At 65.9% G+C, this 11,283-nt stretch overlaps 2 protein-coding genes across 4 annotated transcripts in view; one reads left to right on the top strand and one right to left on the bottom strand.

Moving 5' to 3' along the window:
• LOC109294905 (transducin-like enhancer protein 1) overlaps positions 1-4,356 on the top strand; it is a 33,102-nt gene extending 28,746 nt beyond the window's left edge. The window contains exons 10-18 of one of the 2 annotated variants that reach the window (XM_019513486.1): positions 144-279; positions 573-751; positions 843-919; positions 1,250-1,499; positions 2,602-2,849; positions 2,968-3,115; positions 3,197-3,347; positions 3,621-3,697; positions 3,891-4,356. In XM_019513486.1, the coding sequence (XP_019369031.1) occupies positions 144-279; positions 573-751; positions 843-919; positions 1,250-1,499; positions 2,602-2,849; positions 2,968-3,115; positions 3,197-3,347; positions 3,621-3,697; positions 3,891-3,998 (1,374 nt within the window). In that variant the 3' untranslated portion in view covers positions 3,999-4,356. Of the gene's footprint in view, positions 1-123; positions 280-572; positions 752-842; positions 920-1,249; positions 1,500-2,601; positions 2,850-2,967; positions 3,116-3,196; positions 3,348-3,620; positions 3,698-3,890 lie in introns of both variants that reach the window. The other variant, XM_019513487.1, reaches the window with a different exon arrangement.
• A 1,512-nt stretch (positions 4,357-5,868) lies between these two features.
• TLE2 (transducin like enhancer of split 2) overlaps positions 5,869-11,283 on the bottom strand; it is a 38,483-nt gene continuing 33,068 nt past the window's right edge. Inside the window, exons 1-12 of one of the 2 annotated variants that reach the window (XM_019513484.1) lie at positions 10,629-10,910; positions 10,139-10,183; positions 9,839-9,979; positions 9,522-9,663; positions 9,266-9,426; positions 8,535-8,611; positions 7,968-8,217; positions 7,497-7,744; positions 7,190-7,337; positions 6,962-7,112; positions 6,559-6,635; positions 5,869-6,426 (exon numbers count right to left, since the gene is read on the bottom strand). In XM_019513484.1, the coding sequence (XP_019369029.1) occupies positions 6,319-6,426; positions 6,559-6,635; positions 6,962-7,112; positions 7,190-7,337; positions 7,497-7,744; positions 7,968-8,217; positions 8,535-8,611; positions 9,266-9,426; positions 9,522-9,663; positions 9,839-9,979; positions 10,139-10,183; positions 10,629-10,895 (1,815 nt within the window). In that variant the 5' untranslated portion in view covers positions 10,896-10,910 and the 3' untranslated portion in view covers positions 5,869-6,318. Of the gene's footprint in view, positions 6,427-6,558; positions 6,636-6,961; positions 7,113-7,189; positions 7,338-7,496; positions 7,745-7,967; positions 8,218-8,534; positions 8,612-9,265; positions 9,427-9,521; positions 9,664-9,838; positions 9,980-10,138; positions 10,184-10,628; positions 10,911-11,283 lie in introns of those variants that run through there. The other variant, XM_019513485.1, reaches the window with a different exon arrangement.

Below are 11,283 nucleotides of genomic sequence, written 5' to 3'. Positions count from 1 at the left end.
GATCCCAGAGAAGCAGCAGCTTGACCGGTGCCCAGCTGGGTGCAGCAGGGAGGTGGCCATGAGCACGGAGGCGGCTGTGCCGTGGGAGGGCAGATGGGAGCGCTGGGGTATCCAGGCACTGAGCGCATCTCCTGCCTGGGCAGGTGGAGAAGGCCGGGACGCCCGGCTTGAAGTCCAGCACCCCGACGTCGCAGGGCGAGTCCGCGGGCCCTGGCTCCAGTAGCAGCGTCGGGCAGCAGTTCCGCCCGAGCACCGCCAAGACCTCGGTGGACTCGCTGGGTAACGGGGCAGGCTGGGCTGGCGGGCGGCGTGGGGAGCTCCGGCCCAGCCTGGCAGGGCTCTGAGGGGGACAGCCTGTGGGGCTTTGCTCCCTGAGGGTGGCAGTGGCCGGTGCCCACAGGAGCTGGTGGCTGCTGGAGCTGCCTGTGGCCTGTGCATCGCACCCAGGGGCAGTCCTAGCCGCAGAGGAGGCCAGGCCTGTCTCCACCAGGGCTGTGACAGGTCACCACCCCTCCCCTGCCATCTTCCGGTGCTGGTGCCCGAGGCTTCTCCAACGCCCTCTGTCTCCCCAGCGCTGGGCCTGAGGAACCCGCTGGCCATGCAGAGCTCGTACCCAGCAGCCTTTGGCATGGCCCACCCCTCCGTCAACGGCGACATGGCCGGCGCTGGCACCTACGCGGGGCTTCAGCTCATGTCCCCGCAGCTTAATGGGGCGGCTGCGGCAGCTGGTGGCTATGGCCGTTCTCCTCTGGTGAGTGTCCCCCCTTGCAGCGGGGAGGGGCTCTGGGCACTGCCCCCCAGGCACTAACAGGCTTCCTCCTGTCTCCGCTTTGCTTTGCTAGGTGGGCTATGACCCCCATCCCCACATGTGCGTGCCCGGGCTGGCAGCTGGCATGCAGGCGGGGACCTCGGGCAAGCCGTAAGTGGGTGCTCGGATGGGGGCAGGGAGAAGCAGGGGATGGGGGGGGAGAGAGACCTGAGCTAGGGGTTGGGTGATGGGGGTTCCTTTGCATCGGCCGTGGGCACAGCCCCCTCTGGGTGGGTGTCCAGGCTGCTCAGGGCTGAAGCTGACAGACACAGGGCACCCCCCACCCCATGCGTGGCACCATCTCACCCTCGCTTGGCTCTGAAGACCTGTTGGATGCAATGCTGGGCTTGTCCCTGGCACTGCAGGACCTGGGAGCATCCCTACCAGCCAGTGGGGCTGTGCCTGGGATGTTGGTCTCAGCTTCCCCCATCCCCACTGCAGAGCCTACTCCTTCCACGTGAGCGCCGACGGGCAGATGCAACCGGTGCCTTTCCCCCCTGATGCCCTCCTGGGCTCCGGCATCCCCCGGCACGCCCGGCAGCTGCACACCCTGACCCACGGCGAGGTGGTCTGCGCCGTCACCATCAGCAACTCCACGCGGCATGTCTACACAGGCGGCAAGGGCTGCGTGAAGGTGTGGGACGTGGGGCAGCCAGGCACCAAGACGCCTGTAGCCCAGCTGGACTGCCTGGTACGGGCAAGGGCAGGAGGAGAAGGAGAAGTGGGGGGGGCAACCAGTGCAACCAGTGTTGGGACCAACTCCCCCCAGTGGAGTAAAGCTCTGCATGGGCAGGCATGGACCTCTTGAGCTTTTACACCAGGGAAGGATCTCGGGCTGGGATGGAGCAGGTTCTGCCCTCATGAATTCCTGCCCCTGCCCTTTCCCCACCCTGGCTGGGTGGGCTGGACAGGGCAGCAGGGGCTCAGCGTGAGGGGGTCTCTGTCCGTCTGAGCTGCTCCCTGCTTGGTCCCCGTCTCCACTGCCCCGCTCCTGCGCGTCCCCAAGCAGGGGTGCACCCCAGGGTGGGCTGCTGGGCTTACAGAGGTCTCAGGGCACCTTCTGCTCTGTAGGCAGGACCATGTGCGAGCCTGCTGGGGTGAGCCATAGGGCATCTTCCCCTGGGCACCCCTCTGCCTCAATGCCCCAGGCACCCCCTGGCTCATCTGGGGTGGAATATGGCTTCTGCCCCGTAGCGGTTTGAGACAGGAGGTGAGCCCTACCATGGGACCCGGATTTGTCATATGCAAAAAATGCACGTAGAAAAGCTGGAAAACAGGATGGTGAACCCAGGAGCTCTCCCAGGCTGAGCTGGGGGCGGCAGGTGATCTCCCCAGCAGTATTTTTTTTAACCTCCACTGTGCTGGATTGCAAGTACTGCTACATGTCCTACACCAAGTTCCCCTCCCCTGCTGGCTGGGGGCCATGTGTGGATGTGTGAACAAGGAAGCTGATGAGTTGGGAGCCTTCCAGGCTGCCTTGGAGACCCTGGCAATGAACTTGAACCCCCCAGGCTCCCACTCTGTGCTTCTCTTCCTCAGCCAGCCACGCCTGTGGCCCAGCTCCCAGAGGTGCTGGCATTGATGGGGCACAGGTGAAGCTCAGGGCTTCTTCTTGTGCCAGCCGGGTGTTGGTCGCGGTGCAGGTAGCCAGGTCTCTGCCCACCATCCCCCATGTGCAGAGGTGGCTGAGAGCTGCCCACAGCCCACGCTAAGGAGGATGCAATCGGCTGCACGAGGGGAGGGAGGTTTTATGAGCTGGTGGAGAGGCTGACTCTGCTCTCCCCCCACCCCAGAACCGCGACAACTACATCCGGTCTTGCAAGCTCCTGCCGGATGGCCGCAGCCTCATCGTGGGGGGGGAAGCCAGCACCTTGTCCATCTGGGACCTGGCTGCCCCCACCCCGCGCATCAAAGCCGAGCTGACCTCCTCGGCGCCCGCCTGCTACGCCCTGGCCATCAGCCCCGACGCCAAGGTCTGCTTCTCCTGCTGCAGTGACGGCAACATCGTCGTGTGGGACCTGCAGAACCAGACACTGGTCCGGTGAGTTGGGGGTGCCATTCCTGGGTGATCCCAGCATGCAGGGGGGCAGGTGCTGGGGCTGCCCCTACACCAACCCATGCTTTGACACCCGCTCTTTCTCCTTTTCCCTTTGCTCCAGGCAGTTCCAGGGCCACACGGACGGCGCCAGCTGCATTGACATCTCCAACGATGGCACCAAGCTGTGGACGGGGGGGCTGGACAACACCGTGCGGTGCTGGGACCTGCGGGAGGGGCGCCAGCTGCAGCAGCACGACTTCAGCTCCCAGGTGGGTGGGTGCCCAAACCCTGGAGGGCAGGGGCCCCCTTAACCTGCAGCAGGCACGGCCTGACTCTGCCTCCTTTTGCAGATCTTCTCACTGGGGTACTGCCCCACGGGCGAGTGGCTGGCCGTGGGCATGGAGAGCAGCAACGTGGAGATCCTGCACGTCACCAAGCCTGACAAGTACCAGCTGCACCTGCACGAGAGCTGCGTTCTCTCGCTCAAGTTTGCCGCCTGCGGTGAGGGGCTTGGGGCCACCGGGGAGCCAGACCACAGGCTGTGGGCTGCAGCACCTTGTGGTGCATGTCTCTTTCCCTCCGCCCCACTTTACAGCCTGCCTGGACTCACCCTCTGCCGGGAGATGGTCTTGCACCTTCACTGCAGCACCTGCCTCTCCTGCAGCGCTCCCTTCTCACCTACCGAGGCCTTCTACTCTAGGGGCTGGAGAGAGGCAGCCCCCCCCACCCCTTGTGTCCAGTGGGGGGTCACTCATTGATGCTCTCTCCCCGCAGGCAAGTGGTTTGTGAGCACGGGCAAGGACAACCTGCTCAACGCCTGGAGGACGCCATACGGCGCCAGCATCTTCCAGGTGAGACCGGGTGATGTGTCCTGGCAGGGAAGTGGTCAGTGGGGGTGGCTTGAGGGGGTGGCACTTTCCTGGGGAACAATGGGTAGCCCCCGGACCAGCCCAGTATCAACCACACTGCGGGAGCTGGGAGGGGTGGGGATGGGAAGGATGCCGAGCCACTTCCTGATCCTAACCCCATCCCACCCCCTTGCAGTCCAAGGAATCCTCCTCCGTGCTCAGCTGCGACGTCTCCACTGACGACCAGTTCATCGTCACCGGCTCCGGGGACAAGAAGGCCACCGTGTACGAGGTCATTTACTGAGCGCTGATGGCTGGGGGACCCCGGGGCACCCATCCCACCCCCACCTCCCCTCTGTCTGGATGCAGCTGCGACGGCCGTTTCCAAAGACCCCCCCTTCCCCTCCCAGTTGGGAGGTGGAGCAGCGCTGAGCTGTGGGGGTCCCCACCAGGATCCCTCTTCGCCTACAGGGGCTCAGGGGCGCTGGCGGTGTGGCTCACAGTCCCAGGACTCTGCCTCTGCTCCCGCTGGGTTTCTGCTTCGGACTCCGGCAGCCGTTGGGGATTTTTTTTTTACCGGCTCTTTTTGTTGCTGCCAAGGCTGGGCGGGTGGCGCCGGGGCCGGCGTCTAGGTTGTATTTAATAAAAAAGAGAGAAAACAGCGCTGAGGTCCCTGGCTAGGGCAAGAGCTGGGGCTGGGGTGTTGCGAAGGGGCAGCGGGGCTCTGCTACGGCCTGGGACCCTGCTCGCTTGAGACAATGGTGCCTGGGGGGTTTTGGAGTGAGCCCCACTTCCTGGCCACAGTGCATCCCCCCCCCCCGCAGGGAGCCCCCGCCTCGCTTCTCCGCTGCTCTTCTCCTCCAACCTGCTCCTGGGGGCCAAGGCCCAGCCCTACCCACGGGCTGCACCCTGTCCCTCTCGTCAGCCGTGATCCTTCCAGGCGCCGGTGCTAGCTGTGGTGTCATCCGTGCTCTCTGCCTCCGGTTGTGGGGAGGCAGGGGTGGCTGCTGTGCCCCTGTGCCCAGGGTTGTCCATGGCTGGGGGGAGCCATCTCAGCCATGCACCACTGGTGCCATCCTGTCTCGGGGCCAGAGGCCATGTGGTCTGGGGGCACCAGGCACCCGCTTCCCTTTGGCAGGGGGCCTGTAGCATCCTGGCAGCTGTCTGAGGTAGAAGGACCTGCCAAGGCGGGGGGCAAGGTTGGGGAACCTGTGGCTGCCATCCCAGGCCGATCCCAGACTCCGTTACCTGCAGCCATGGGGGCTGTTGCAACCATCGTGGGGCAGCGACTGGCCCCCTCTGCCTGCTGGTGCTGCTCAGCCAGTCCCTTTAGCCCCCTGCCATTGCCTTCATTGCTTGCAAGCAAGCCCCCTGGGTCCTGGGGGAAGCCCTGGAACAAAACCCTCTTCCCCCCAACACTCACTACAGGTCACAGCAGGAGGGGAAGGGCACAGCAGGGAGCCTGTTCTGCCTTCAGGGCTGCCGCCAGTGCCCACAGGCTACTGGCCAGGCGGGGCAGGGAGGGGGCAGGTGCAGAAGCAGGGATCCAGGACCCAGGGCCTTGCCTTGCTTCTCGCTGTCCCCTGGCTGCAGCTGCCAGGTCTGAGCTGGAGCAGGTCCCCCCAAGCCTGCACATGGGGCTTGGGCCCCCTGCCCCCAGGCCTGGGGGTGCATCGCTCCAGGGGGCTGGATGGGGGAGGCATTCCTACCACCAGCACGGACTAGGGGCCAGGGGGAGGAGGGGTTGCCCTGTGCTGAGTGCAGATCCCTGCACAGCTAGGGACAGGCCAGCTTCTCCCCTGCAATGGGGCTGGGCATGGACAGGTGGTGCCCGGCCTCAGTGCCTCCAGGAAGACGGACCTTGCGCCTGTTCTGCACATGCAAGCTCGAGCTAGGAGGCTGTGGGGCTGGCAGGGGCCTGGGCTGTCATCCCCGGGCTCCTAGCCCCCAGTCCAGGGCTGCCCCCACAAGCCCCAGAGGCCTGTGGCCCATCTCAGCGGTTCCACAACCATTGCCGGACATGGGCAGCGGTGCGGGAGGGGTCCCGCAGCTGGAACAGTTTCTGCTGGGGCAGGCTCATAGTGGTTTCGGGGCCTCACTCCTCCCTGAGCCCCGCGGTCCCAGGCCAGGCTGATGCAGCAGACGCCTAAAATGAGCAGATGTCCAGGCAGGTAGAAAATCCGAAGTGTTTATTGGGACAGGGTGGGCACGCGGCCTCGCCTGGCACATATGGGCTGGGGGAAAGGCGGGTGCTGAATCAGTAGCAAATCAGGTGGGGAAAGACCTGGCCTCAGCCTTAGCCTCTTCCCTGCCCCCTGCTCTCTTCCTTGGCCCTCTGACCATCCCCAAAGGCTAGGGAGAGAGCAGGGGCCCTGCCCCCGACCCTAGCCTGCCGCGGCTGCCAGGAAGGGAACGCAGGGAGGACAAGAGGCTCGCTGCTTCCCAGGGGCGGCTGTTCCTCCACCCTCGGTGTGGGCAGCCATGGGGAAGTCTGCACCGCTGCATGAGGGAGCCCCGCTCCCCTCCACCACGAGGCAGCCCCGGAGCCGAGGGCGAAGGGATGGATGTCTCTGGGCCTGGCTTTGGTCAAGGGTCCCAGCGGGGTGGAGGGAGCCCCCGGCCCCTCAGTACACCACCTCATAGACTGTGGCCTTCTTGTCGCCGGAGCCCGTGACAATGAACTTGTCGTTGACAGAGATGTCGCAGCTCAGCACCGACGAGGACTCTTTAGACTGCAGGGCGGGAGGGCAGGGTTAGCGCAAGGGGCAGCTTTAGGCCAGCCCCACCTCCCTGATGCCCAGGCCTGGCGGGGCCGCTGCCTCCTGGCTCCCGCCCAAGGCGGCGACAGCCATGCCCTTGCCCACCTGGAAGATGCTGGCGCCATATGGCGTCCTCCAGGCGTTGAGCAGGTTGTCCTTCCCCGTGCTCACGAACCACTTGCCTGCGGGGGGGAGAGCCCAGGTCAGCAGGGCCAGCGCCCAAGCTGCCCCAGGGGGAGTGGGACAGTGGGGGCAGTTTCTGCCGGGATGCACGGGCAGGGCTGGGGAAAGGAAGCCACCTACGCAGCCTCCCCAGCTCCGGAGACTTGGCAGAGCGGTGTGTCAGCCGTGCCCAGAGACCCTGCCCCAAATCAGGGCTGCCCCGAGTCTTGCCCCCCCCAGCAGCCCAGGCAGGGAGGAGGATGGGGACAGAGGTCCCCTGGCAACCCCAGCCTCGAGCCTCCCAGCCCTGCAGCCCCGGGCACACACGGTCCCCACCGGCTCTCACCGCAGGCGGCGAACTTGAGCGAGAGGACGCAGCTCTCGTGCAGGTGCAGCTGGTACTTCTCAGGCTTGGTGACGTGCAGGATCTCCACGTTGCTGCTCTCCATGCCCACGGCCAGCCACTCGCCCGTGGGGCAGTACCCCAGCGAGAAGATCTGCAAAAGGAGGCGGAGTCAGGCCGTGCCTGCTGCAGGTTAAGGGGGCCCCTGCCCTCCAGGGTTTGGGCACCCACCTGGGAGCTGAAGTCGTGCTGCTGCAGCTGGCGCCCCTCCCGCAGGTCCCAGCACCGCACGGTGTTGTCCAGCCCCCCCGTCCACAGTTTGGTGCCGTAGTTGGAGATGTCGATGCAGCTGGCGCCGTCCGTGTGGCCCTGGAACTGCCTGGAGCAGGGGGACGGGGAGAGACTGGGCATCAGGGGACTCGCCTTTGGCACTGGCACTGACTTTCTAAGCTAGAAAGAGCCCTGCTGAAGTGTCCTTCGTTGCTCAGCCCCCAGCCAGGGGCGAGGGCAGGCCTGGATGGGGGAGCCCCTCACTCACCGCACCATGGTCTGGTTCTGCAGGTCCCACACGACGATGTTGCCGTCGCTGCAGCAGGAGAAGCAGACCTTGGCGTCGGGGCTGATGGCCAGGGCGTAGCAGGCGGGCGCCGAGGAGGTCAGCTCGGCCTTGATGCGCGGGGTGGGGGCGGCCAGGTCCCAGATGGACAAGGTGCTGGCTTCCCCCCCGACGATGAGGCTGTGCCCGTCTGGCAGGAGCTTGCAAGACCGGATGTAGTTGTCGCGGTTCTGCGCAGGGGCCAGGGAGTGGTGGTCAGTGATCTGGGGCTCTGGGGGTGCCCAGCCAACAGCACCCCCTACCGCAACTCAGCCCTCACCCCCTACTCCAGATCCTCCACTGGTGCAAAAGCCTGCCCATGTGATGCTTTACCCCCTGGGGGGAGTTGGCCCTACTACTCTGGTTGCACTGGTCCCCGCTACCCTCCCTCGGCTCCTTCCCCCTGCCCCGTACCAGGCAGTCCAGCTGCGCCACGGGCGTCTTGGTGCCCGGCTGCCCCACGTCCCACACCTTCACGCAGCCCTTGCCGCCCGTGTAGACGTGCCGCGTGGAGCTGCTGATGGTGACGGCGCAGACCACCTCGCCGTGGGTCAAGGTGTGCAGCTGCCGGGCGTGCCGGGGGATGCCAGAGCCCAGGAGGGCATCGGGGGGGAAGGGCACCGGCTGCATCTGCCCGTCGGCACTCACGTGGAAGGAGTAGGCTCTGCAGGGGGGAGAACATGTCCTGGATGGGGGCTGGAAAAGGCATCGTCCCCTTTGGAGCAGGCTGGGGACTGTCTCAGCAGATTCCCCTGCCCACGGTGGAGGTTCTTGGGCTGGGAGAAGTAAGCACGGCCCTGCCTGTTGCCTATAAGGGAGTTGCCAAGGGCCATGCAGGGAGGCAGTGGCAGAGCTGAGAGCAGCAAGCAAATCTTGCATTCCTGTGCTGCGCACGGACCACTGTGCGACACTCCTTCCCCGCCGCTGGGAAAGCCGGAGGCCCCCACCCTCCGGCCCCCAGGCAAAGCTGCCCACGCTTACGGTTTCCCTCCAGGGATGCTGGAGAGCGAGGAGGAGATGCTGGAGGCCCTCAGGTGTGGGTGAGACTCAAATGCCACCTGGAAAAGCAATGGGGCTGGGTGAGCAGATCCCAGTGCCAAGGCCCGCGCAGGCTGGGAGGAGCAGCCGCACCGAAGGGCTCTGACCCTGCAGGACTGGGGGGGCCCTGTTGTCTGCCAGGCACAACACAAGGCCGTGTCTGGCTCCCCATAAAGACACGTCCCGCTCAGCGAGGTCGCGGGGGAGCTGGGGCATGGTTTGGGGCTGGGGGTGGTTCACCCCGAGCCACGTACCATAATGTCTCGCCAACAACAGGCACCTTTTGCCCGAAAGCCAGCAGCTGGGGACTGGAGTGCGCATTATATGCGAGCAATACAGTAAGAGCAGCTTCTGCCTCGCCAGGCAAAGAAGGAAGGAGAAGCTGGGCCAGAGCCGCAGGGAGCAGAGCAAGGAGCAGGCCCAGCTGCCTCCCCGCCGCTGCCACTTGGTGACTTTGAAAAGCAAGGGGCGTATCTTTTGGGGGAGGCGTTGTATGTGAGGAAGTACGGTAACTCAGCTCCTCCCTCCCTAGCCCCCATGTGGGCTCCCCGGCTTTGCCCTGACCCACACCCCCAAGCTGGCAGCAGGAGGTACCTCCCCCGGCTCGTGGAGAGGCACACTGTTGGGGGAAGAGCGCAGCAGCTCTCCCGGAGCGGAGCTGGGCGCCTACTCACCATGGGCGAGCGGCCGTACATCACGGTGCCGCTGACTTGCGGAGAGAGGTGGATGCTCATGTAGGTGCTGGGGGCGGCGAGCTCCCCGTTGATGGCCGCGTGCGGCACCATCCCGAAGGACGACGTGTAGGCACTGGATACGCTCAGGGGGCTGCGCAGGGCTGGGCCGGAGACAGGGGAGCGCGGGGTCAGGCGGGGCCGGGAGGGCGTCCCGGGGGCCCCGCTCCCCTTGCCCGAGCCGCAGCCCCAGACTCACTGATGGTGTCGGTGGCGGGCGTCTTGGTGGCGCTCTGCCGGAGGTGGGTCACGGAGCTGGGGCCGGGGCCGGGCGTCAGGGTGTCGCGCGGAGGGGAAGAGCCGGTGGACTTCGGGGCAGGCGTGCTGGCCGAGACGTCCGTCTGCAACGAAGAGCCTTTAGTATCGGCATCACTGTCCCGACACCCGTCCAGGCCGAGCATCCCGTGCCAGGCCCAGGCCCCCGTGAGCAGAGCCTGGGGCAGTGGAGGGCACGTGCGGTACCTGCTTTGCAGCCACCTACCGCACGCCCCACCCCTGTGCCAGCACTGCCCTCACCAGACTCTGCTCCTTCAGCTTGAGGGGCGTCGTGCTGCGGCTGGAGCCCAGCGAGGCCGGGCTGTCGGGCACGTCCCTGCGGGCGGGCGGGAGCTTGCCGCCAGGCGCGTGGGCTGGGCTGCCGGGCTCCGAGGGGGGGTCCTGCAGGCGAGAGGCAACAGGAGCACCCAGGGCCTTTCGGGGGACCACACGGGTGACCGCGCAGCCAGCCCGGAGCGGCAAGGCCGACAGCAGCTTCTTGCCTTCGATCCTGTCTCCCTCCTGGGCTGGAGAGGAGGAGGGACGCAGGGCAAAACTCACCTCGTCCACGACCAGGTTGTAATCGCTCTTGTCCCCGTCGCTGTCCTGCAGGAGGGAGAAGCGGTGTGACACAACATAGCTGCATTCGTGCCTCTCTCGTGGCCCCCTGGGCTAGCATGGCGACGACACCCGCGCTACCCGAGCCAGGGAGCCAGATGGTGCCGGCGCTCCCCCACCTTGCCCCCCGCCCAATATTTCCCGCTGCATTTTAAAGCCAGGAAGAAGCACGGGAAAGCCCATTCGTGAACCGGGATTCAGGGTGGGATCCGGCGTGCTCGGCGCCGTACACCTAACGGAGCCGGTGAGCTTCGGTCTAATTAGACAAGGCATCGGCGAGAGGGTCTGAGCCCCCCGATGGCAGCTCACGTTGTTAAAGGGGAAACTGAGGCAGGGAGGGAGCGACACCAGCTTAGCCGGCCTGTCTGTGCAAGGGGAAGTGAAGGCTCCCTGGGTGCTCTACCCATTGGGCCATGCTGCAGGCCGCACTCACATAATGTCCTGCCAGGTCCTTGTCTTCCCGTTTGCGCTTGAGGCCGGCGCCGCCCGGCCTCTCCTCGTCCGGCAGGCTCTCGGGCGGCGAGGCCGACAGGCTCTGAGCAGGGGGCAAGAGGATGGCGCGTGTTGGAGGATGCCCCTCGGCCTGTGACTCGGGGCAGCCCCAGTCGGGTGCAGCGGATCCCCCAGTCCCACCCCCCCAGGGTGCAGCACGGTGCAAAAGCCAGGTCCCGAGGCAGAGACGCGGACATGCACAGGGCATGCATGTGGCCAGCCCTGCGAGGCAGCGAGGTGCAGTGGGCAGACATGGGTGGGCCATGCTCAGGATGCCTGGGATCGATCCCAGGCTCCCCCAGGCGGCAGCTTCCCCCTGGGTGAGCCGGGGATGATCTTTACTCGCCGCAGGGGGAGAGGAAGGAGATTACGGGGCTTAATTCCATAAATGCTCTTAAAGAGCTTACGAAAGAGCTGGAGAGGCCCCAGCTGGCCGCACCGCCCTGCCCTTCTCCGGGCACAGACCCCTTGGCACGGAGCTGGGGGTCCGCACCGCCCCCCAGGCCCAGCCTCGTCCGGCCACGTGCAGCCCCTAGCACATCCTCCCCACCTGGGCCACTGATTCCTGCACTGGCGGTGATGGAGGAAGGGGGGGG

The sequence above is a fragment of the Gavialis gangeticus genome, unplaced genomic scaffold (genome assembly GCF_001723915.1).
Source record: "Gavialis gangeticus isolate Ggan-Ray unplaced genomic scaffold, GavGan_comp1, whole genome shotgun sequence".
NCBI classification, from domain to species: domain Eukaryota; kingdom Metazoa; phylum Chordata; order Crocodylia; family Gavialidae; genus Gavialis; species Gavialis gangeticus.
This window is presented reverse-complemented; position numbering and strand designations above follow the sequence as displayed.